The 27,512-nt window shown below is 42.2% G+C and overlaps 1 protein-coding gene across 1 annotated transcript; it reads left to right on the top strand.

The window, feature by feature from the left end:
• The first annotated feature begins 22,014 nt into the window (after positions 1-22,014).
• LOC129249875 (E3 SUMO-protein ligase ZBED1-like) lies at positions 22,015-23,214 on the top strand. Its single transcript, XM_054889549.1, has one exon. The coding sequence runs from the start codon at positions 22,015-22,017 to the stop codon at positions 23,212-23,214; it is 1,200 nt and encodes a 399-aa protein (XP_054745524.1).
• Positions 23,215-27,512: the final 4,298 nt, after the last annotated feature.

The raw sequence follows: 27,512 nt of genomic DNA, 5'->3' as shown, positions 1-27,512 counted from the left end.
TCCGTACCCAGGGTTCCTGGATGAGGACTACGTCCGGCTGATCTTCTGCCAGACGCTCCAGGAGGGCAAGGCAGGCTTCTTTACAGTGATGAAGGTTTATCTGTAGAAGATGCATCAGCTGTTAGCGTAATGTCTGGGTCTTCTTTGCTTTCGCATAAAAGTTCCCTTTCGGAATACTTACGCTCTTGTGTGTGGTACTTACCCTCCCGTTCGAAGTACAGCCTCCCTAAGCCCATTTCTGAGCCTGAAGAGGCGTATTCTTCTTCGGTGGGCCGGTAGTCTTCGCTCATTGACTCGGTTTCGCTCATGGGTTCTGGTTCGCCCATGTGCTTTTCACCTTCCTTAGTGGCGAGGAACTCAATTGCATCTGTGTCTGTTTTGTAAATGTGAAGCTTCACCTTTACAAAGCCGTATCTCAGATGCCCATCGCATTTCGCTAATGGTTCGATTGAATTCTCTGTGAGGAGCAGGAGAGCCTGCATGGTGGCGCGCTTCTGCTCTTTCGATTCTTCCGCGCTATTTTTGCTGGTGAGAGTTTTGACATACCTCCATTCCTGCGTTGGGATGTCCGGATTGCAGACCCGAATGAGCTTCATAATCTCATCCGGGTCTTCGACGGTTGAAGGTAACCAAACCCTTGCTCGCGGCCTGGACGGAATATCCTTCCTGTCCACGACCACTAGCTTGGCATTTGGGTACACTTCGCCGACTTTGGAGATGGCCTCTTTATACAGTTGAACCGATCTCTCATCGTCGCAAGCTATAATTTTTATCTGGCCTTGGTGCCAGCCTAAGTCTTCGCACGCAGGCGGGGGACCGGGGTTCTCCAGAATAACTTTCAGTGCCACTTTCGTTAGCTCGGCCTCGATCCATTTGCACTGGGCCCTGGGGATCATACCTTCTGGGTGGTTCTCGTCCAGGACTCCTATGATCAGGCGGTCTTTTGCAACCTCCGCAAATGATCTTCTGGGCGTCACGCCCATTGATTTGTGCCTTTTTGCGTTTGGCTTATTTTCCTCCGAGGACCGCTGTCGTTTCGGAGCCGATTGTGTTGGCTTGAAGTCAGGGTTGAAATCAGGGATGATCGCTTTCGCTCTATCAATCGCCTCTTTCAACTCCTGTGTCATTTCACTTTCCTTTGGGTGAGTTTCGTGCACCCTCCTTAGGAGCCTAGCCGCGTTTCTGCGATCCTGGTAGCTCGCTTTCGCTGGGTCTACCACCCTCACAAGCGGCCATCCTTCGGTACCGGAGCTAGCAGTAGCATTGCTTCCGGTCGGGACCGTTTTTGGGGGCTGAATCGCAGTTGACTGCCGGGCCAGTGCCCCCCTACTTGTACTTGGACCTGTGTCCAGTCCTGAGTACGTGTCAGCTGTCCTCGCTTTCGCTGAGGCTGTCGTTGCGTGTTTGGATCGACTTATTAAGCCGATGGATGGCGTTTTCTTTGAGCTCGGTGCAACCGTTGCTCTTGTTGCGGAACTGTTAGTTCCTGTCGGTCTATTAGAAGGAGGACCGATCTCCTTTTTTTTATTTATTTTTTTAAAGTCTGCTTGCATTTTGGACCCACGAGTGTCGGAGAAAGGATGTCCGCCCGTGCATAGCTCCGAACTACACGGGTAAGGCTAATTATTACGGAGGGCGCCAGTTATCCGTAAGCTCCGTTCGAGACTTGGTTATTTTATAGAAGGGCCCCAAGCCTGACAGATTCTCGGCACGGGTCGCATCACACCTTAATCCAGCCCTTCACCCCCAACCACGTTAAAGGTACTTTGAGTAGTGCTGTACTATTGAGGAGTATCGAACCCTACCCATAGTACCCTTAACTTAGCTAAGTACCTCCTGAACATAGGAAAACTGTGGTACTTATTACCAGCTGGCACCCTCGGGGAGGGTTCAGTGGAGGATTTTCGCCAGCCAGTAACATCAATCACACTGGGGGTATTACCTCTGTTGCATACCGTCAGGTTAGTACTAATAATAAAATCGTAAAGGGACTCACCTCGTTCGTTCGCTCCAAGCTGCCCCATAGAGAGTGCTTTGCGTTGGTATAGCATCCGAGTAGCAGGTTTTTGTTTCTAGCTTCAAGCACAAGCCGACGAGCCTCCTCGGGTGGTCCTGGCGGATCATGTGCCATGTAGATGGAACCGGCACCGTCAGCGGCTTCTAACCCAGGGTTCCTGGATTAATGCGATGTCGACGTCCTCCTCCGCCAGGAGAACGGTTAGGTTGTTCGTTGCGATCCGCGAGTGCTGCAGGTTTATTTGGGCAACTTTGAGACCCATGCTACTGGTCATTTTACAATTTATTGGCGTCGTCGAGCTCCACTCCCGAGTGCTGCTCGTTAACGCCATCGTTTTTGGTATGAGCGGTGTCGTCAAGTTCGTCGTGCTCATCCTCTGGATTTGCAGAACAGAATATTTTCAATAGCGCTTTCCTCACGCCGAACCGAAGTTTGTTGTCTACTTTTCCAAGTGGTTCGATGCTCTCCTCCGATATTTAGAAAAGGAAGGACACACTGTTCTTTTGCGCAGCCTCCACTTTGATGATGCTCCAGTGATCCACCGGCACAGTGCGGTTGTGTGCTTGTATGTATGCAGATGCGAGCCATCGAGGGATCTCGCTGGCCGGGACTAGTTTGAGCTTCAATCCTTCCCAGTCGTTCTGGATCTTGCCCACAACGGTTTGCAAGAAATCGAGGCAGTGGTGACTATCGCATTTGATCACCCTGTATCTGCAGACCGCCTACATTGAATCAAATCATGGCACTTCTTTCTTTTAAGAAGCTTACATTTTTGACCTGTGTGGTTCGCGGGAGATATCCTCCTACCGCCCATATCTTGGAGGTGTTCCCCTATCCACCACCTGGGGACCCGCCCTCTGGGGATAACAGGTTCCCCCAAGGGCAGTCTATGTACTTATCAGTCAACATGGTACCGATTTTCGCTAGCTCATGAGCTCTATAGTTCCCCTCAATGTCGCAATGGGCAGGAACACATGTTATCATCAGGTGAAATGACTCAGCCATCTCGTTAAGAGATGCACGGCATTTCATGGCTACCTTGGAGGCTGTCGACTGTTTTAGAAGGGGTTTTATCGCCGCCAGGTATCGCATCGCATTGTACCAGTGTCACGGATTTCATTAATGCCATCAGTTCAGCCTGAAAGACCCTACAGTAGTCGCGAAGCCGAGACTGAAGGAGATCCCCAGATGCTCGGAATATACATCTCTGCCCAACCTGCCATCGAGCTTTGAGCTATCTGTGTATACATGGATTGACTCGCCTCGTCTTACCACGTCCCTTTCCCACTCTTCTCTCGAGGGTAGGAGTGTCACGCACGTTGTAGTGGAAAGTATATGCGGGGAAGCCGCAACGCGCCATCCAGGATTTTACCGTGGGCATAGCCTTTGTTTGAACATTACTTAAAGTGCTGCATGCCTACCGGAAGGAAGTTTAATATCACATATAGTGCTTTCGATGGTGTAGTTGATATTTCACCGCTTATAAGAACAGATGCAAGTCTTTGGATCTTGTGAACTCTTTTAATGTTCACGCCATTCTCACGGGCATTCCACTATATTGCAATACCGTAGTAGAGAATCGATCTAATTACTTTTGTGTACAACCAGTGTATCATTCTGGGTTTCAAACCCCATTTTTCCCAATAATCCTTCCGCAGGAGCATAGCGCTGTTCTAGCTTTGCGTACTTTTTCTACGACTGTGAGCCCCCAGTTCAGCTTCCTATCCAGTACAAGTCCAGCCATAAAAGCCGTTCGAGAAAGAATTCGCAGAAGTCCCCTTAGAAAGCAGAGAGTCTTGTACACGGAAAGGCATGTATCGACCAGAGTTATGTCAATACTAATTAGAGATGATCCCCTCATGAAAGCTTTCCGACGCCAAACTGGTCATCTTTTGACAACGCATTTGAAGGAAATTAGATTCGGCAGATGCATGCAGTTTTTTCGGTGGCACGCGGCCAACGGTCATGAAAATTATTATTTTCTGAGAAAATTTTCACTGTTGAAGAAGTTTTTAATAGGAAAAAAAACTAAATCTATGCTAAAGCTTCTTAAGGCGCAAGAAATATTGTTTAAAGGGTTCAGAGCTGCCACCATCCAGCCTCCGTAATGGTTTGGTGGGGAGTGTCTTGTAAAGGCGTTACAAGGGAGTTAAGTTGGTGAAGCAGTTAGGTTAGGTTAGGTTAGGTTGAAGCGGTTGTCCACTGTAAGACACACTCAGGCTCATGGCCCATTCTGATGCCGCGTGGGGAACTATGTGTACTTTTAAAGAATCTCGTAAGGTCTTTAATTTTGACAGTGTCGAGATCTTCTAATTCATTAAAGAAATGTGCGCCCAAAATGGTGAGTCTGGATTGAGCAGGACAATAGACACATAAGGTGCGGGATCGTTTCTTCCTCGTCTAGACAACTTCTGCAGAAGTAGTTTGTTTGCACACCCATTCTCTGCCCGTGCCTACCGATTAGGCAGTGCCCCGTAATAACTGAAATCAGTGTGTTAAGACTGTGCTTTTCTCTTCTTAGTAGAAGTTCCGTGCGTTTAGCATTGAGAGTCGGCCACAGCTCTCGGGCGATTTTGCAAGTGGCTTCATTACGCCATCTTTTATTCGCTACTCTTACAATTTCCTCGTGGATACATTGTCTACATGTTTGCATGGGTATACCTATATCACTGTCTATGTACTCATCAGTCAATTTGGTACCGATTTTCGCTAGTTCATCGGCTCTGCAGCAGAGAACTGCAAGCGGTTATATTTTTCTGACTTGCGATTCACTCACAAAAAAGCGGTATCAATATGTACGACCAACGCAAACTAAGCGGTGTTTGCGCTGAGCAGAACCGCAACAGAGCAATAAATGTTCTATGTATATCGTTTGTACATCCGAGTCTTTCTTTGTTCAGTCTTTGCTTCGTTTATAACTACCGCTTGTGCGATCACTTCGGCTATGCGGTGCTACATATGACCGCTACCGAATGACAAAAATACTGAAAACACCGCCTGCACAAATAGATCATAACACACAAGCAAAAGAGTACCGCTAAAAAATATCTATGCCATCGCGCATTCACTCAATACATAAATGATTAACACTCGAAGGAGTCCACTTTCTTATTTATGTTTTTTTATCTTTGTTTTCGTCGGCAGTGCATTAACAAGGGGCACGAATCAGTCTACTTCCAGATATGCATGTGATTATATGTTTATTTTTAAAAGATTTATAATGGCGGAGAATTCAAATTTTATTGCTGAGAAAATTTCTTTATATCTTTATACATAAGTATCTTTAGAGGTAAGTTAAAAGAAAAATTATTATTTGTTTTTGTACGATAAGTAATTTGTAAAAGAATGAATTTGGTTTTCAATTTTTATTTTAAAGTTCATTTTATTTTCTGTGATAATTAATAGTAATATACAATAATATAATAAAATAATATCATTGCTTCAATAAAGAAAAAACTTTTCATTTAAAAATACTGCTACATACATATGTATAAAAATCCTTTTTTTCCGTGCGCTGCTATGAGTTATACTGCAGACAATCTCACTATTTGCAAGGGATGACGACGCGGTGTTTGCGGTGTTTTCCTCATTTGACAGATTTCACACGTCACACCGCTTAGCCGAAGTTGAATATACGATTGCTTTCAAATCTAACACCCGAGTTTACGAGATATTCATACACTCAACAATCGCGGTAATAGCGGTATTGATCAGCACATACACCGCTCTTTTGCTTTCCGCTCAAATGCGTGCAGTTTTTCTGAAAATGTACTGTGAAGATCGAACAAAAAGAGAGCAGGTTTTGCATTTGACCGTCATGGAAATGAATGCTTGAGCTCAAATCACTTGGCGTTTGAGTATGAGTAGTGGTCTTGAAATTTTATTTGTGGAATTTTTGCGTTTCAGTTATAGAAAAACAGAGTATTGAAGCGGTGTGCAAGCAGTAACATTACACCGCTGCAGTCAGTTCTCTGCTCTGCAGTTCCCCTCAATGTCGCAATGGCCGGGAACCCATTCTATCATTAGGTGAAATGACTCAGCCTTCTCGTTAAGAGATGCACGGCATTTCATGGCTACATTGGAGGTTGTTGACTGTCTGGATTTTTGTGAGGAATTTTATCGCCGCCTGGCTATCAGTGAAAATGTATATATCATCTCCAGGTATCGCATCACACTGAACTAGTGCCACGGTTTTCATTATTGCCATCAGTTCAACCTGAATGACACTATAGTAGTCGGGAAGTCAAAAACTGAAGGAGATCCCCGGATGCTCGGAATATACATCTCCGCCCAACCTGCCATCGAGCTTTGAGCTATCTGTGTATACATGGATGGACTCGCCCTGTCTTACCATGTCCCGTTCCCCCTCTTCCCTCGAGGGTAGGAGAGTCCCGAACGTTGTAGTGGAAAGTATATGCGGGGAAGCCGCAACGCGCCATCCAGGATTTTACCGTGGGCATAGCCTTTGTTTGAACATTACTTAAAGTGCTGCATGCCTACCGGAAGGAAGTTTAATATCACATATAGTGCTTTCGATGGTGTAGTTGATATTTCACCGCTTATAAGAACAGATGCAAGTCTTTGGATCTTGTGAACTCTTTTAATGTTCACGCCATTCTCACGGGCATTCCACTATATTGCAATACCGTAGTAGAGAATCGATCTAATTACTTTTGTGTACAACCAGTGTATCATTCTGGGTTTCAAACCCCATTTTTTCCCAATAATCCTTCCGCAGGAGCATAGCGCTGTTCTAGCTTTGCGTACTTTTTCTGCGACTGTGAGCCCCCAGTTCAGCTTCCTATCCAGTACAAGTCCAGCCATAAAAGCCGTTCGAGAAAGAATTCGCAGAAGTCCCCTTAGAAAGCAGAGAGTCTTGTACACGGAAAGGCATGTATCGACCAGAGTTATGTCAATACTAATTAGAGATGATCCCCTCATGAAAGCTTTCCGACGCCAAACTGGTCATCTTTTGACAACGCATTTGAAGGAAATTAGATTCGGCAGATGCATGCAGTTTTTTCGGTGGCACGCGGCCAACGGTCATGAAAATTATTATTTTCTGAGAAAATTTTCACTGTTGAAGAAGTTTTTAATAGGAAAAAAAACTAAATCTATGCTAAAGCTTCTTAAGGCGCAAGAAATATTGTTTAAAGGGTTCAGAGCTGCCACCATCCAGCCTCCGTAATGGTTTGGTGGGGAGTGTCTTGTAAAGGCGTTACAAGGGAGTTAAGTTGGTGAAGCAGTTAGGTTAGGTTAGGTTAGGTTGAAGCGGTTGTCCACTGTAAGACACACTCAGGCTCATGGCCCATTCTGATGCCGCGTGGGGAACTATGTGTACTTTTAAAGAATCTCGTAAGGTCTTTAATTTTGACAGTGTCGAGATCTTCTAATTCATTAAAGAAATGTGCGCCCAAAATGGTGAGTCTGGATTGAGCAGGACAATAGACACATAAGGTGCGGGATCGTTTCTTCCTCGTCTAGACAACTTCTGCAGAAGTAGTTTGTTTGCACACCCATTCTCTGCCCGTGCCTACCGATTAGGCAGTGCCCCGTAATAACTGAAATCAGTGTGTTAAGACTGTGCTTTTCTCTTCTTAGTAGAAGTTCCGTGCGTTTAGCATTGAGAGTCGGCCACAGCTCTCGGGCGATTTTGCAAGTGGCTTCATTACGCCATCTTTTATTCGCTACTCTTACAATTTCCTCGTGGATACATTGTCTACATGTTTGCATGGGTATACCTATATCACTGTCTATGTACTCATCAGTCAATTTGGTACCGATTTTCGCTAGTTCATCGGCTCTGCAGCAGAGAACTGCAAGCGGTTATATTTTTCTGACTTGCGATTCACTCACAAAAAAGCGGTATCAATATGTACGACCAACGCAAACTAAGCGGTGTTTGCGCTGAGCAGAACCGCAACAGAGCAGTAAATGTTCTATGTATATCGTTTGTACATCCGAGTCTTTCTTTGTTCAGTCTTTGCTTCGTTTATAACTACCGCTTGTGCGATCACTTCGGCTATGCGGTGCTACATATGACCGCTACCGAATGACAAAAATACTGAAAACACCGCCTGCACAAATAGATCATAACACACAAGCAAAAGAGTACCGCTAAAAAATATCTATGCCATCGCGCATTCACTCAATACATAAATGATTAACACTCGAAGGAGTCCACTTTCTTATTTATGTTTTTTTATCTTTGTTTTCGTCGGCAGTGCATTAACAAGGGGCACGAATCAGTCTACTTCCAGATATGCATGTGATTATATGTTTATTTTTAAAAGATTTATAATGGCGGAGAATTCAAATTTTATTGCTGAGAAAATTTCTTTATATCTTTATACATAAGTATCTTTAGAGGTAAGTTAAAAGAAAAATTATTATTTGTTTTTGTACGATAAGTAATTTGTAAAAGAATGAATTTGGTTTTCAATTTTTATTTTAAAGTTCATTTTATTTTCTGTGATAATTAATAGTAATATACAATAATATAATAAAATAATATCATTGCTTCAATAAAGAAAAAACTTTTCATTTAAAAATACTGCTACATACATATGTATAAAAATCCTTTTTTTCCGTGCGCTGCTATGAGTTATACTGCAGACAATCTCACTATTTGCAAGGGATGACGACGCGGTGTTTGCGGTGTTTTCCTCATTTGACAGATTTCACACGTCACACCGCTTAGCCGAAGTTGAATATACGATTGCTTTCAAATCTAACACCCGAGTTTACGAGATATTCATACACTCAACAATCGCGGTAATAGCGGTATTGATCAGCACATACACCGCTCTTTTGCTTTCCGCTCAAATGCGTGCAGTTTTTCTGAAAATGTACTGTGAAGATCGAACAAAAAGAGAGCAGGTTTTGCATTTGACCGTCATGGAAATGAATGCTTGAGCTCAAATCACTTGGCGTTTGAGTATGAGTAGTGGTCTTGAAATTTTATTTGTGGAATTTTTGCGTTTCAGTTATAGAAAAACAGAGTATTGAAGCGGTGTGCAAGCAGTAACATTACACCGCTGCAGTCAGTTCTCTGCTCTGCAGTTCCCCTCAATGTCGCAATGGCCGGGAACCCATTCTATCATTAGGTGAAATGACTCAGCCTTCTCGTTAAGAGATGCACGGCATTTCATGGCTACATTGGAGGTTGTTGACTGTCTGGATTTTTGTGAGGAATTTTATCGCCGCCTGGCTATCAGTGAAAATGTATATATCATCTCCAGGTATCGCATCACACTGAACTAGTGCCACGGTTTTCATTATTGCCATCAGTTCAACCTGAATGACACTATAGTAGTCGGGAAGTCAAAAACTGAAGGAGATCCCCGGATGCTCGGAATATACATCTCCGCCCAACCTGCCATCGAGCTTTGAGCTATCTGTGTATACATGGATGGACTCGCCCTGTCTTACCATGTCCCGTTCCCCCTCTTCCCTCGAGGGTAGGAGAGTCCCGAACGTTGTAGTGGAAAGTATATGCGGGGAAGCCGCAACGCGCCATCCAGGATTTTACCGTGGGCATAGCCTTTGTTTGAACATTACTTAAAGTGCTGCATGCCTACCGGAAGGAAGTTTAATATCACATATAGTGCTTTCGATGGTGTAGTTGATATTTCACCGCTTATAAGAACAGATGCAAGTCTTTGGATCTTGTGAACTCTTTTAATGTTCACGCCATTCTCACGGGCATTCCACTATATTGCAATACCGTAGTAGAGAATCGATCTAATTACTTTTGTGTACAACCAGTGTATCATTCTGGGTTTCAAACCCCATTTTTTCCCAATAATCCTTCCGCAGGAGCATAGCGCTGTTCTAGCTTTGCGTACTTTTTCTGCGACTGTGAGCCCCCAGTTCAGCTTCCTATCCAGTACAAGTCCAGCCATAAAAGCCGTTCGAGAAAGAATTCGCAGAAGTCCCCTTAGAAAGCAGAGAGTCTTGTACACGGAAAGGCATGTATCGACCAGAGTTATGTCAATACTAATTAGAGATGATCCCCTCATGAAAGCTTTCCGACGCCAAACTGGTCATCTTTTGACAACGCATTTGAAGGAAATTAGATTCGGCAGATGCATGCAGTTTTTTCGGTGGCACGCGGCCAACGGTCATGAAAATTATTATTTTCTGAGAAAATTTTCACTGTTGAAGAAGTTTTTAATAGGAAAAAAAACTAAATCTATGCTAAAGCTTCTTAAGGCGCAAGAAATATTGTTTAAAGGGTTCAGAGCTGCCACCATCCAGCCTCCGTAATGGTTTGGTGGGGAGTGTCTTGTAAAGGCGTTACAAGGGAGTTAAGTTGGTGAAGCAGTTAGGTTAGGTTAGGTTAGGTTGAAGCGGTTGTCCACTGTAAGACACACTCAGGCTCATGGCCCATTCTGATGCCGCGTGGGGAACTATGTGTACTTTTAAAGAATCTCGTAAGGTCTTTAATTTTGACAGTGTCGAGATCTTCTAATTCATTAAAGAAATGTGCGCCCAAAATGGTGAGTCTGGATTGAGCAGGACAATAGACACATAAGGTGCGGGATCGTTTCTTCCTCGTCTAGACAACTTCTGCAGAAGTAGTTTGTTTGCACACCCATTCTCTGCCCGTGCCTACCGATTAGGCAGTGCCCCGTAATAACTGAAATCAGTGTGTTAAGACTGTGCTTTTCTCTTCTTAGTAGAAGTTCCGTGCGTTTAGCATTGAGAGTCGGCCACAGCTCTCGGGCGATTTTGCAAGTGGCTTCATTACGCCATCTTTTATTCGCTACTCTTACAATTTCCTCGTGGATACATTGTCTACATGTTTGCATGGGTATACCTATATCACTGTCTATGTACTCATCAGTCAATTTGGTACCGATTTTCGCTAGTTCATCGGCTCTGCAGCAGAGAACTGCAAGCGGTTATATTTTTCTGACTTGCGATTCACTCACAAAAAAGCGGTATCAATATGTACGACCAACGCAAACTAAGCGGTGTTTGCGCTGAGCAGAACCGCAACAGAGCAGTAAATGTTCTATGTATATCGTTTGTACATCCGAGTCTTTCTTTGTTCAGTCTTTGCTTCGTTTATAACTACCGCTTGTGCGATCACTTCGGCTATGCGGTGCTACATATGACCGCTACCGAATGACAAAAATACTGAAAACACCGCCTGCACAAATAGATCATAACACACAAGCAAAAGAGTACCGCTAAAAAATATCTATGCCATCGCGCATTCACTCAATACATAAATGATTAACACTCGAAGGAGTCCACTTTCTTATTTATGTTTTTTTATCTTTGTTTTCGTCGGCAGTGCATTAACAAGGGGCACGAATCAGTCTACTTCCAGATATGCATGTGATTATATGTTTATTTTTAAAAGATTTATAATGGCGGAGAATTCAAATTTTATTGCTGAGAAAATTTCTTTATATCTTTATACATAAGTATCTTTAGAGGTAAGTTAAAAGAAAAATTATTATTTGTTTTTGTACGATAAGTAATTTGTAAAAGAATGAATTTGGTTTTCAATTTTTATTTTAAAGTTCATTTTATTTTCTGTGATAATTAATAGTAATATACAATAATATAATAAAATAATATCATTGCTTCAATAAAGAAAAAACTTTTCATTTAAAAATACTGCTACATACATATGTATAAAAATCCTTTTTTTCCGTGCGCTGCTATGAGTTATACTGCAGACAATCTCACTATTTGCAAGGGATGACGACGCGGTGTTTGCGGTGTTTTCCTCATTTGACAGATTTCACACGTCACACCGCTTAGCCGAAGTTGAATATACGATTGCTTTCAAATCTAACACCCGAGTTTACGAGATATTCATACACTCAACAATCGCGGTAATAGCGGTATTGATCAGCACATACACCGCTCTTTTGCTTTCCGCTCAAATGCGTGCAGTTTTTCTGAAAATGTACTGTGAAGATCGAACAAAAAGAGAGCAGGTTTTGCATTTGACCGTCATGGAAATGAATGCTTGAGCTCAAATCACTTGGCGTTTGAGTATGAGTAGTGGTCTTGAAATTTTATTTGTGGAATTTTTGCGTTTCAGTTATAGAAAAACAGAGTATTGAAGCGGTGTGCAAGCAGTAACATTACACCGCTGCAGTCAGTTCTCTGCTCTGCAGTTCCCCTCAATGTCGCAATGGCCGGGAACCCATTCTATCATTAGGTGAAATGACTCAGCCTTCTCGTTAAGAGATGCACGGCATTTCATGGCTACATTGGAGGTTGTTGACTGTCTGGATTTTTGTGAGGAATTTTATCGCCGCCTGGCTATCAGTGAAAATGTATATATCATCTCCAGGTATCGCATCACACTGAACTAGTGCCACGGTTTTCATTATTGCCATCAGTTCAACCTGAATGACACTATAGTAGTCGGGAAGTCAAAAACTGAAGGAGATCCCCGGATGCTCGGAATATACATCTCCGCCCAACCTGCCATCGAGCTTTGAGCTATCTGTGTATACATGGATGGACTCGCCCTGTCTTACCATGTCCCGTTCCCCCTCTTCCCTCGAGGGTAGGAGAGTCCCGAACGTTGTAGTGGAAAGTATATGCGGGGAAGCCGCATCGCGCCATCCAGGATTTTACCGTGGGCATAGTCTGCGCTTGACCATTACTTAAAGTGCTGCATGCCTACCGGAAGGAAGTTTAATATCACATATAGTGCTTTCGATGGTGTGGTTGACATTGCACCGGATATAAGAACAGCTGCAAGTCTTTGGACCTTGTTAACTCTTTTAATGTTCACGCCCTTCTCACGGCCATTCCACCATATGACATTGCCGTAGTAGAGAATCGGTCTAATTACTTTTGTGTACAACCAGTGTATCATCCTGAGTTTCGAACCCCATTTTTTCCCAATGAGCCTTCTGCAGGAGTATAGCGCCGTCGTAGCTTTACGTACTCTATCTTCGACTGTGAGCCCCCAATTTAGCTTCCTATCCAATACAAGTCTTAGATATTTAGCGTTTTCTATTACCTTAAGGGATTTTCCACCTTAAAAGTATTTGTTGACGAGCAAGTTCTTTATATTTTCTGCTGAACAGTATCAGTTCCGTTTTTTCCGGATTTACTTCTAGGTTTCGACTTTAACACCATAGTAATAGTTTGTTGAGAGCACTTTGTTGAAGATCACCCAGTGTTGGAAGGCGTTTGCCTGAAATTTCTATTATAACTAGCAAACCCGGCCCGCTTCGCTGGGCACACTTAAATAGAATAGATATGGTTTAGAACAGAAAAGATATGGTTTTCATATTATGTATGTCTTTATTCTCACATTATTTATTTCTTTATTCATACCACGTTTTTGTCTCTATCTCGAGACCCCAGTCACGGAGCGGCACGAAAAATACTCTGAACTAAAGCATTCACTAACAGCTTCCATTTGATACCTATATTGTACATACACATCCGAAGGTTACCCGGGCCCACGTTTTGACCTATATCTCGAGACCCTAGTCACGGGGCGGCATGAAAAATACTCTGTACTAAAGCATTCACCAACAGCTTCAATTTGCTATCCATATTGTACAAACACATTCTGGGGTCCACGTTTTGGTCTCTATCTGGAGACCCTAGTCACGGAGCGGCACGAAAAATACTCTGAACTAAAGCATTCACCAACAGCTTCCATTTGATATCCATATTGTACAAACACATTCTAGGGTCCACGTTTTGGTCTCTATCTGGAGACCCTAGTCACGGAGCTGCACGAAAAATACTCTGAACTAAAGCATTCACCAACAGCTTCCATTTGATATCCATATTGTACAAACACATTCTAGGGTCCACGTGTTGCTTTCTATCTCGAGACCTTAGTCACGGAGCGGCATTGAAAATACTCTGAACTAAAGCATTCACCAACAGCTTCCATTTGATACCCTATTGTACATACGCATCCGAAGGTTACCCGGGCCCACGTTTTGACCTATATCTCGAGGCCCTAGTCACGGGGCGGCATGAAAAATACTCTGTAGTAAAGCATTCACCAACAGCTTCAATTTGATATCCATATTGTACAAACACATTCTGGGGTCCACGTTTTGGTCTCTATCTGGAGACCCTAGTCACGGAGCGGCACGAAAAATACTCTGAACTAAAGCATTCACCAACAGCTTCCATTTGATATCCATATTGTACAAACACATTCTAGGGTCCACGTTTTGGTCTCTATCTGGAGACCCTAGTTACGGAGCGGCACGAAAAATACTCTGAACTAAAGCATTCACACACAGCTTTCATTTGATACCTATATTGTACATACACATCCGAAGGTTACCCGGGCCCACGTTTTGACCTTTATCCCGAGACCCTAGTCACGGGGCGGCATGAAAAATACTCTGTACTAAAGCATTCACCAACAGCTTTCAATTGATATCCATATTGTACAAACACATTCTAGGGTCCACGTGTTGCTCTCTATCCCGAGACCCTAGTCACGGAGCGGCATGAAAAATACTCTGAACTAAAGCATTCACCAACAGCTTCCATTTGATACCCATATTGTATATACACATCCGAAGGTTACCCGGGCCCACGTTTTGACCTATATCTCGAGACCCCAGTCACGAAGCGGCATGAGAAATACTCTGTACTAAAGCATTCACCAACAGCTTTCAATTGATATCCATATTGTACAAACACATTCTAGGGTCCACGTGTTGCTCTCTATCCCGAGACCCTAGTCACGGAGCGGCATGAAAAATACTCTGAACTAAAGCATTCACCAACAGCTTCCATTTGATACCCATATTGTATATACACATCCGAAGGTTACCCGGGCCCACGTTTTGACCTTTATCTCGGGACCCTAGTCACGGAGCGGCATGAAAGATACTCTGAACTAAAGCATTCACCAACAGCTTCAGTTTGATATCCATATTGTACAAACACATTCTAGGCTCCATGTTTTGGTCTCTATCTCGAGACCCTAGTCACGGAGCGGCATGAAAAATACTCTGAACTAAAGCATTCACCAACAGCTTCCATTTGATATCCATATTGTACAAACACATTCTAGGGTCCACGTTTTGGTCTCTATCTGGAGACCCTAGTCACGGAGCTGCACGAAAAATACTCTGAACTAAAGCATTCACCAACAGCTTCCATTTGATACCCATATTGTACATACACATCCGAAGGTTACCCGGGCCCACATAGGGGTGGACTACCCTTAACATTTAGGGGGATGAAAAATAGATGTTGGCCGATTCTCCACCCTGGCCGACAATCACGCTAAGGATCACAAAAATCGGTCGAGCCGTTTCGGAGGAGTTCAAGTTCGAACACCGTGACACGAGAATTTTATATATAAGATATCATCGGCATATGAAATAATACTATCTCCCATTTTTTCAAGTTCCTCAAGAATATTACTGACGGTCAGGTTCCACAGAAGTGGAGAGATCACCCAACCCTGTGGTGTACCCCTGATCGAAAATTTCTTAATGGATGCTTCACCCAAATCTGCGCGTATCGTCTTGGTAATTGCTTCCGGATGTATGTTATTGAAAGCACCCTCGATGTCCAGAAAGAAGGCAAGAGTGTATTACTTATAGTGAAGTGATTTCTCAATCATGTCGACTAGCCAGTGGAGTGCTGTCTCTACTGATTCGCCATTGCTGTATGCATGTTGAGAAAGTGATAACTTTTTTCTAATCTTTCCTTTGATGTGCCTATCTAGCAATTGCTCTAACGTTTTTAACAGGAAGGATGATGGGGTAATCGACCTGTAGTCCTTCGGTTTTGTATGTGTGGTTTTTTCTGCTTTGGAGATGAAGACCACTTTTACTTCAGCCCATTTCTTGGGGATATAATATAATTAAGTCGTACTGCTGCCTCAAAAATTGATGCGAGTCTAGGTGCACTCCTAATGTTTGTTTTTGGTCATCGGGGATAATTCGATTTGGTTACGGTGATTTGTATGGTTTGAAACTGCCGATGGTAAATTTTATATTGTCCTCCGTTATAAAATTGGGGCACCTCCATTGTGAGCTAGAGGATGAGTTCTATCGTCTTTATTGCATAGACAACCTGGAAAGTGTGTCTGCATAAATAATTGTAGTATTTCTTCACTATTAATTGCCCAATTGCCGTCCTCTTTCATGAGGTAACTGGGGCTCATTGATACGAATTTCCTGAGTCTGCTGGTCTCAGAAGTACTTTCTATCTTTTGACAGAAATCTCTCCAAGACGCCGTTACCCAAAAAGGGTGTACGCGCCAATTATATATATATAATAGCATACTTAAATCTGTGTTAACAGTCTTTGAATCCGTCCCACGAATTGGTTCTCCGCTCTTCATTATATTTAATTCTGACTTCCCTTCTCAGGTTTGCTATGTCAGTGGACCATCATGGAGGTTTCGGTTTTCCTCTTTTCGTCCTCGGAGGACAAGTTGCTTTCGAAGCATGTGGAAATGCTGAAGCCAGTTCATTAACAGTAGAGTCGAGTTGTAGCTCGAAGTTGATTTGTGCGTCTGTGGCTTACGACCGGCTTGCACAGTTTAATTGGTAATACAATATTGTACGATAAGTACCTGTGGTCTGAGAAGGAGTTGTCTTTACAATTTGTGCCCCCCGTTCGTTAACAGAATTTTCCTCCTAGTAGCTGTTACAAAGGTAGCGGTGTCGCCTATATTGCTAATATGAAGATCGTTACACATAATGAATTCAAAAATATACTCACCGCCTTCGTTGGCGTCTGAACTACCCCAGGCATTATGGTGAGCGTTGAAATCTGCTCCCAGTATAAATGGGATACCTCGTCTGCGACTTCCTCGGCTGCACTTCTTAGGAGTGGTGATGGAGGTGGTTGGACCGCGTCATGTGCCATGTAGGACGAGCCATTGTCCTTCCGCAGGACTCCACTGAAATTATTGCGTTATTCCCATCGCTAAATTGCATTAATAAGAACATATTAATATGTCTACCTGGGTTTACCTTTGTTGGTCACATAGACCAGTTTGAACTCTTTATTACTCAACCGGCAAACCCCTTTCTTTTACGGCCCATGATTCTTGGATGAGCGCGGTTTTCTTTTCTCCTTCAGCGAGACGGAGAATGAGTGCGGCTGAAGGCAATGATTCCTCATTCAGGATGATCCCCGCTAGCCTTCTCTTGCTATCCACTTCACCAATCTTTGCTACTTTCCAACAACTTGTCAACAATTTTCTTGAGGCAGGGTTGGGGTGGTGACCAGTAATAGGACTCGCTGCCGTGGAGGCAGTCCCTGTAGGGACAGAGTGAGAGCTGGACCCTGTTTTTTTTTTTTTTGTGCTGAGGAGGTTAAAATCAAAAATGTCAGAAACATCATCAAAGGTGCCGTCACACCAGTGGTATGTGAGGCAGGCTCCCGCTAACCCTATAACATTCTTCCCCTCTCGGCTGATCCCACTCTGGGACTGCTTAAAGCAATTTAATCAAGGTGTAGCCGTGTTTATGCCCTTTTTCACAAACCAGGTACCTGCGTCCAGGTTCCTCTGTTAATTGAATCGGAAAATTGCAATATCGTTACTCGGTATCCACTTGTCGTCTATTTGGGCTCGCCTTGAGGCTCTACCTCATGTGTTCATACTTGTCGTCTGTTCGTGAATACAATCACCCCCACAGGAGATTTGTTTCAAAATGGCTTCTTTGGGCGACGCATATGGGCATCTGTTGGGTATTCTATATTGGTCGCATTCGCTTTGCTTCCACTTTGCGCTTCCGTTCTAAGTTTCGAAGTTTTATTTATATCCTTGCTGCAAACTGTTTTACTGCTTCTCATTTCTCTTTCGAGTTCAACATTTGCGTTACAAGTTATCTGGTGTGGGGACGACGCCGAGGACTTTTGCGAGCTCGAACCGCTCTTCAAAAAATCTGCCGCAGTGAAAAGTCACGTGTTCTGCACTCTCATCTTCCCTGTGGCACTCGGGGCAGGTCCAATTATCTGCTAGATTAAAACGGTGCAGGTACGCAAGAAAACCACCATGTCCGCTGACGATTTGGGTTAGATAGTAATCCGTTTCGCCGTGCTTTCTGCTTATCCATTCATCAAGTTTGGGGATCAACTTATTCGTCCATCGTCTTTTGGAGGAGTGATCCCATCTATTTTGCCACTTTGCTATCGTACCTTCGCACTCGGTTATTTTATCTTCAGATGTTGGTTTGGGCCCACGTGAGTGGTACAGTCGCTTAAGTTCTTCTGCTCGTTTATCGAGGGGAACTTTACTCGCTATAACGCAGATGGCATCATCAGATGGTGTTCTGAATGCCCCTGCTACTCTGAGCACGCTAAGTCTGTTACCTTGTAGTATCTCCTTTGAACGTCTCGTTCGTCCTCCTGACCATATTGGGGATGCGGAAAAAAGTATACATCCCAAAAAATATTTACATTTTTACTACTAACGAAGTTGTATATATTTGTGTATGAAAAGACAATGTTTAAAAACTATTTTTAAAAAAATACCAGTCTAACGGTTAGACGCGAAAGAAGTGAAACCTCCCGTAAAACAAACTGAGAGAGAATGAGACGAAAGTAGCATTAGGAGCGGGATAATTATAGGTTCATTATAATATTGCTATAAAGTTCATATTTTATTTTCTTCATTTTATTATTATTCATCCTCAATGTTTTCAATTTCAACAAATGATACGAGTGGCTTATGATAGCTAAAATATGATACAAATGCTTTGGTTTCGATGTTGTCAACATATCTTTGAAATACCGCGTCAATTGTTGTTTTTGATCGTGTTGTCGATTCAGTGCGATTGTTACACATTTTTAAATTGAATGTTGTATTGAGAAAGTCAATTGAAGGAGCCGCTGTGTCCAATGCAAAATTTACGTTAAAATCGCCACTTAAAATCATTGGAACTTTATCGTAATCTTTTCTAAGTATCCGCGATACTTCTGGTGTATACTTTATTAAATTTTCGTGAATGAATTCCGTGATGCTATTTATTGATTGATTCGGTTAAATATAAATTGCCACAATTAAAACTGTTTTTCCATTGCTCAATCTGGTTTCGCATGCACATACATATTTCTCCCACTTTAGAGAGCTGAACAGACAGTGATTCTAGTTGCTGTGCATTCAGATCTATCTGTGCAGTTACAATACGAGCACCGTCATTTTGATTGTGGTATATTGCAACACCGCCTGCAATTGCGGTAAATATTTAAAAATGAAAATATTTACGAATATAAAAATACGGACGCAATACAGCACACGCGGTTGCTATTATGAGCGTCGTAACGCGTATATTACACACACGTACTAACAGACACACAAACATTCGTAGGACGCTTGGTCTAAGCAAGTATTAGGTAGTATAGTATAGGTATACATAATGCCTTCTCGCTCACCGTGGCTCCGTAATACGCAGGCGCGCACACATACGTACTAGCATGCATACAAAGATACATACGTATGACGCTTGAACTAAACACCAAAGCAAGTAATAGGCAGTGTAGTATGCATGCTACAATACTCACTATACTAGCGTGGCTCAGCAGTACGCAGCCACACACATATACGTATATCAACATATAACGCTTCGTAGTGTCGCTTTTTCGTTTCATCGAGTCTCAAATCACTCCCAACGATTCTAAAGAAGTTTTCACTTCAAAAAAAATTTTAAAAAACAGGATACGTGTAAGTTCATAATTCTGAATTACCCTCAAAATGTCAAAACAAAATTAAAAGTGTTTCGTTATCATTATGCACACACTAGAAAGCGTTTAGTTATTATCATTGCCAAAAAATAATCAGTGGCGCCTGGTGGCACTGCAATTGATTAAAACTGAAAGAGACGCTATTAAGCAACACGTTGATACTAGTTTCTGACCGTAGGTAAATGTAGCTCAACTTGCAGATCCAAGAATATGAAGGAATATGATTTTTTGTTTTTTTCGTAATATTAATTATAAATAGATAATCAAATGTTTCACAGCCTTTGTTCTTCCGGCTAAAATATATAAAAATATCGTACCCTAAATGAAAAATAAAAAATTGGAAGTCGGCTCAAGCAAAAGGAAAAAAAACCACCTTGGGCTTTGAAGTTTTTTCTTAGTCAGTTCAATACTATAAAAAAATTATACTTTTGACATATCTATAAAAAAAAAAACTGTAAGTCGGAGTTTAGTAATTCTTTTTGATTTTATTGTTGGTTCTATTCTGGAATTTAGAAATACCATTAAACATTGCGTAGGTGGTGTGTTGCAAATTTGACTTTCTTCCGCCAAATCCCCAGTGTGCGTCGTTTAGGAGTATAGAGTCAGTAACCATTGAAATAAGGTTTATTTTACTTTCTTGGGGTCCTCCAACGCTTGGTAGCATACGCATGAGTTTATTCACTCTCATTGCCTTGTTACTGGTTATTTTTACAGCTCAGTTTTTTGAGCTGCCAACTCTAGATTAGCGTTGCTCAACCGCCTTTGGACTCTCATTGCCTTTTTACTGGTTATTTTTACAGCTCAGTTTTTTGAGCTGCCAACTCTAGATTAGCGTTGCTCAACCGCCTTTGGACTCTCGCAACGGCATCATTGCACACATGATTCGAGCAGTCGTTACGTTTATCAGTTACCACTAGAAAAATATCATCTGCGTAAACCACCACAATTACGTTTCCTGGCATCACAATCTTAAGAATCCCGTCGTACATTGCATTCCATAGAACGGATCCTTGTGAGACGCCTGCCGGACCTTCTTCTGTGTTGTAAAATAGCACTCGCTGGCTTAGATAGCTGCTAGTGATACGAATCAGATAACGTGGGACTGCGAAGCTTCTGAGTGCCGAGAGGATATTCTTATAGTTTGCAGAGTTAAACGCATTTTTACGTCTAGGTAATCACTGATTCACCGGACTTTTTGTCAGAGAGTCCGCCAGGCGCTTCCAAATGTTCCTGTAATCGCTCACTTATTATGCGCTCAAACACCTTTCCAATTGTGTCGATCATGCAGAGAGGCATGTACGCTGTCGGCTGGTCAGGTTGCTTACCGGGCTTCAACAGTAGGACTAAGCGCTGTTTTTTCCAACTCTTGGGGATTGTACCTTCGGCCAGACACCTGTTATAAAAGTTAGCAAACACAATTGCATTTGCATGAACCGCGGCCTTAAAAGCAATATTGGGTATACCGTCCGGGTCCGACGCATTGTTATCGCTTATACGAACCAGTGTGTTCAGTACCTCTGCTACCGATACCGCAGGTGTCGTGTATACATCCAAGTGCGTGCTCACGTCATTATTACCTTCCAGTTGATGAAAAAGTGTTGCGACTATTTTTTCTAGAAGAATAGGATTTGTTGGTTGAAGAGATTTAAAACCTTTAACCTTTGCCATCACCACTTTGTAGTGCTGGGAAAACATCGGAGCACTATCGATACTATCGATGTTAAACATTTTTTTTTAAACCATCGATTGTTTTTTTCCACTATCGATGTTTTGAGGAAATTTTCCATCTCTATACATTTTGCGTGTGACTGATTTGGAGTAAGTAAAATAAGAAACAATGAAATAATTTTACTAATATTCTTTAATTCATTAGTTGAATTTTAATTGGTGTTGGTGCTTGGAAGATCGCAAGGATGGATAAGTTCGTTGGGAACAAAACAAAGGGTAATTATAACTTATAATTTTTACCATTAGAAATTGCAAATTAATTGTTGTGTTTGTGTATGTATGTACATATAGAAAACAACAATGCGAGCGTTGCATGTGCAAACGGCTCTAAGGAGGAGAGCAGCAACAAAACAAGTACGTTTGGAAAATCGGAAGTGTGGAAATTTTTTATTAAAATGAATGATTCAAATGCTAAGTGCAAAGCCTGTGATAGGGTTTATAAAACTTGCGGTAATACGTCAAACCTCAGAGATCATCTTCGGCGATTGCATCCGGATATAAAATTATCAGACCTAAATGATGTACATAAGTCATCTGGCAGTATTTTGTCTTTTATAGAAAGAAAATACGATAAGAGTTCTGATCGTAAAATGGTAATTGACAATGCGATTTCCGAGTTCGTTGCCTGTAGCATTCAACCGTTCACCCTTGTTGAAGAGACCAGTTTCCGTAAATTAATTAAAGTGTTGGATCCCCGCTATGAATTACCTTCTAGAAAGACATTGAAACATGTGCAGATGGAAAATTTGCTTATTAAAATGAAAGCTAAGTTGTCTACCACTTTGGATAAAGTTGACCACCTTGCTATTACGACGGATCTGTGGACTTCACGAGCAAGTAAATCATTTATCACCGTCACATGTCATTTTATCGATGAGGATTATATTTTGCGTTCAGCTGTGCTTTCTACAAACCTTTTGCTAAACGAAACAAACCATTCAGCACAAAATATTGGCGAAACAGTGCGCTTGGTTTTAGATAGTTGGCAAATTTTTCACAAGGTCAACGCAATTGTAACCGACAACGATAAAACAATGACTAAAATGTGCGAGAATATTCAGAAAAGAAATCTGCCTTGCTTCGCACATACATTAAACTTAATAGTACAAGAAGCTCTTAAGATGGGTGCGATACATTCGCTAGTGTTGAAGTGCAAACTCATTGTAACATTTTTTAAACAAAGTAACATAGCATATGCAAAGCTTAGAAATTCGCAGCAGCCAGGAAAAGTTTATAGCTTAAAGCAGGAGGTACCCACTAGATGGAACAGCGCCCTTGCTATGATTAAACGAATAATCCTCACCAAAGACGCAATTGACAAAGTTCTACTAAGCATACCAAAAGCACCTGCACCTCTGACTGCGGAAGAAGTTGCTATTTTAGTGGACATCGTAGAATTGCTTGAACCTTTCGACACCGCTACTGAAAAAGTTTCGTCATCAACAAATATAACAGTTTCGCTTATTATTCCGGTGGTGTGTGGTTTACTTGACACTATAGAAAGTTTAAAACCCAAAGTCCAATCGGAAGAAGGATCCGAAATGCTATTAAATTTAATTGATAGCAGTAAACGCAGACTGTTGGGATATGAAAAACGCACTGTAACCAGATTATCCACGTTGCTTGATCCTCGATTCAAAAAGGAGGGCTTCCTTTTTTCTCACAACGTTTCAGAATCCGTAAAAGCGTTGGAAACCGAATTAACCCAGTACAACAAAAATCCTGCTCTCTACACATCCGAGCCACCAACACCAACTGTGACTGCACTTTGCCATCAGCATCATCAATAATTTTTTTAAAACATTTGTTTTTACTCGCTTCAATGGCTTTTTCTAGTTTTCGGCGTTTCACTCGTTAGCTCCCATGATATGGGGCTTAAATCATTACTTAAGCCTCATCCCCATGGCAAGGAGATCAACATGATGAAGATTGAGCATATTTAGTTTTAGACTATTTTGTGAATTTAGAAGGTGAGCGTGTGCTATGCAGATAAAGGGCACAAATGTGAGCAATTAAATTAACTTAAATTTCATAAAGATTTCAGCGCAATCACTAAAGTTCAGTTGTTTTATTTGGAAGGTTGCGCTTGATTTTCATGCCTAACAAGCTCACGACTCAACAGTAAGGCTACTGTTCCTTCGATGAACTTGTAGAGGCCCAGCGAAATTGATAGCAGAGTGAGTAAAACAACAGGCGTAGGTTGTGTGAGTAACAGGTAGATCACCCATGACTTATGTGGTAAGGTTACACACAAGTGCACTTCTAGCACTTATGGTACATATATCGCCGACAACCCAATAACGGCGTTGCAAGACAGTTTTCATAATGCGAGACCCAGCGTGCAAAGTGTGCATTTCGCAGTCATTTATTAGGCAAGATAATGGGATGCCTCACATAAGGAGCGACTTCAGTATTTTTTAATCTTTCTCCAACACGAAGAACACAAGTCTCATGTATAAACGGCTGCAGACGCAAAGACTACTGTGAAGTGACTCGGCGCACTTGGAATATGATAATTATTTCGTCATCACCGACCAGTAATCCGTAGATTTAGTCACATAGGTACGAATGCTACTTGGTATGCCCAGCTCTGTCGTGTGCTCTTTCGTGTCTTCTGTTCTCACAATTCTTCAGCTGGAGTTTTATGCGATCCTCCAATCACTTTGTCGCGATGGACTCAGAGATGATGTCATCCCAACCAAATTTTGGTCTTGAAACCGTATCTTTGCATTCATAGTTGCGGGAGTAAGTAGCCCCACAGGATTGAAGACCGTACTTTCGTCCGATAGAAACATGCGCTTGGTCAAATTAACAGACAGTTCTCTCAAATTATTGGTAAACGTGAAGTACAGGCTTTGAATGAAAAGTAATGAGCCTTATCTTAAAGCAGATTTATTGAACCTTTTGGCTTATACAACTAATATTCTTCAAAGTAGGACCCTTGAGCGTCAATACACCGCTGATAGCGGTTCTTCCACTGCAGGAAACATTTTTCAAACTCATCCGCCGGAGTCGCGTTCAATTCGGCTGTCACAGTTTTTTGGATCACCACGAAGGAGTCGAAACGCCTCCCCTTCAGCTTTCTTTTCAGGCGCGGGAACAAAAAGAAGTCCGGAGGGGACAGGTCTGGGCTGTAGGGAGGGTGTTGAGGCACCGGAACCCCCATCTTGGCCAATGCAGAGGTGCAGAGGAAGGCGGTGTGCGCCGGGGTCCAATTGTTGACGAGGTCGGGCCGAACCCGGGCGACGCGGTTTTTCAGCCGAAGGAACACTTCTTTGTAAAATGCCGCGTTTACAGTGCTTCCTGGAGGTACAAACTCCTTGTGGACGATGCCTCGAGAGTCGAAAAAGATGATCAGCATGGTTTTGGCCTTAGATTTCGACATGCGCGCCTTTTTGGGTCGTGGCGACTGGCTCGTGTGCAACTCCGCACTGTACAGAGATTGGTCCCCGTAACCCTCCTTCAATAGCCCAATGGTTTCGGTACTCGTTTTGTTTAGCTTTACGCAAGTTTTGATCGAGTGACGTTGCTCCAACGATCGCTGCATTTTCGCCACTGCAAAATCCTAACACACTTTTAAAACAGCTTTCACGCGCGGAGCGATGTTGACTGCACCGCTGTTGCCAGCGAACTGGGGCCGGTTTCTAGTGGAAGGGGAAGGTCCAACGATCATTTTCCCCCACCAGCCGATTCGGTTGATCGCTTGACAGACGCTCCGCGCGGGAAGGCTCATTACATTTCAATCAAACCCTGTAGTCTCCTGTGTTCCAGATAAGACCTAAAGACGATGTAATGTGCTTTGTATGCATTGGAAATGCTTGCGTTTACTCCAGCGCAATTAAAATTCTGCTTTACTAGATACGCCAGATCATCCATATACAATCCTTGAGGATGACAGCCCTGACACAACCATTCGACGAATCTCTTGCTGCCAGGGAAGTGACTATACGCAACTGGCAGGGATGAATGACTACACCATACGATGCGTTCCAAATTGGTGTGTTACAGCATAGCGGTGCGTTCTAGAACGAAGCAAGATCTTATACAAATCTTGCTGCAATTGAGGTCCTACAAACAACGCGTCGTTGAGTGAATTCCCGAAAACCGCTTTTGCAGATGCGTTGAATACAACCCTCAATTTGGTTGTGATACTACTTTCCTTTTAAACGGAATAATGAATCATATAATATGTTTGCTTCACAGTCTCTGACACGGTCCGCATATGTTTCATGTTGATGAGTTCATAGTAGTCACAAACGAGGCTTCTTTTAAGACGTAGTAACTTCTGGATGTCAAAGTTTCGCACCTTTCCCAGAGGTTCATGGGGCTTCAGCCGTAACACGACGACGAACCTTCCGTTATGCTCCCTTCGATGCATTGTTTCGAAGTGGTCTGCACAGTAAAGCTCCTCGTAATATACGCTTTTTGTGGCGCTTCCTCTAACTCCCACAACCTGTTCAATTATCGATCTAGGTGAGGATCACAATGTTGCTACTGTAAGCGTAGCATATCAGGCTCAGATCCATTCACGCTTCCAAACAGAGTCCACACAAAGACCGTCAGTTGAGCCATAGAAGAGCCAGATACAAAATTCTGTACAGATAAGTTGATGCATAACGTCCATGCCAATCTATGTACATCTTCTGCTCAAATATGAACGAGACGGTATCAATAAAACGGTCCGCGGATGACATATGGCAAAAATAATTTTTTTGTTTTTTGGTAGGACTGTTATAAGCTTACATGGCAAATTTCAGCGTGATATGTCACATAGTTTGTTTTCTGTGCTACTGTAAACAAGTCAAGGTCGAGTTAGTTCTTCGAATTTAACGATGGAAATTCAAGTTGAACAAAGAATTTGTTTGAAATTTTGTTATTCCAACAAAATTTCGGCTTCAGACGCCTTAAAAGTGTTGCAGACAACCGATGGGGACTCTGCTCTATCGCGTGCACGTTTTTGTTTATATCGTTCCGCAAGCACCGTATTCGCCTGATATGGCTCCATGTGACTTTTTCCTGTTTCCCAAGCTCAAGTTGCCGCTCCGTGGAAAACATTTTGAGACAATTGAAGTCATAAAAGAGAATTCGAAGAACACACTCGAGCTTGACTTGTTTACAGTAGCACAGAAAACAAACTATGTGACATATCACGCTGAAATTTGCCATGTAAGCTTATAACAGTCCTACTAAAAAACAAAAAAATTAGTTTTGCCATATGTCATCCGCGGACCGTTTTATTGATACCGTCTCGTTCATATTTGAGTAGAAGGCACAATATAAAAACACACCTTCATAGACTTTAGAGCAGAATTGCTTTTGCACTTGTTAGGAAGAAACCCGTTCATTAGCGCGTATGTGTATTTGATTTCTTGTAGGAATGTGATGTGCTGTGACATGTGAATAAATAAGTCAAGGTCATTTGGGCATACACGCATATGTACATATGAAAGGAAGATGTTGTTGTTGCCCTTGTGCATTATTGTTTTTCATATACAAATGTACATGCATACCCATGATGGAAAGAATAATGAGGTGGCGCCTATCGTGGTCCCGTTACTTTGCGCTCAGCGAATTTGACAACTAGTTACGTGATTTTAGCTCCAGTATGGCCAGATTACCATTTCCGTAACTTGATTTATCATTTTTTTTTGTTATTTTTATTATTTTGTGTCTCGGAGTTTCAGTTCTTTCTTCATGACATTTTTCTAGTTGTTCTAATTAAAATTTTATGTTTATAATTTTGTAAAATATACATTTTTTAATAATTATTTAAATAATTCACTCAGTTTTATTTAGCTTTACTTTTTTTTAACATCTGGTGGCATTGCCCGCGAGTGCAGGTGTTGTTGGTGTTCTTCTGCTTTCGGCAGTCAAATGTCTCTCTCGCTACTGCAGTGTTGCCTAGCTTTGGATATAAAAACGCACTAAAATGCCCATTCAAAGAAAATAACCCAATAAATTTTTATTGAATCACTTAAAGAAATTTGTATGCGTGACAAATTGTCTTTAAAATGTGCGTTTTTTTTAATAAATGTGTTATGCTTATGTACAATTTAATTTATGAGGTTTTTTTGTTAAGTGAGACTCT

This window comes from Anastrepha obliqua, chromosome 6, assembly GCF_027943255.1.
Source record: "Anastrepha obliqua isolate idAnaObli1 chromosome 6, idAnaObli1_1.0, whole genome shotgun sequence".
Taxonomy (NCBI): domain Eukaryota; kingdom Metazoa; phylum Arthropoda; class Insecta; order Diptera; family Tephritidae; genus Anastrepha; species Anastrepha obliqua.
The sequence above is the reverse complement of the archived record's forward strand: the minus strand, read 5'-3'. Positions and strand labels throughout refer to the sequence as shown.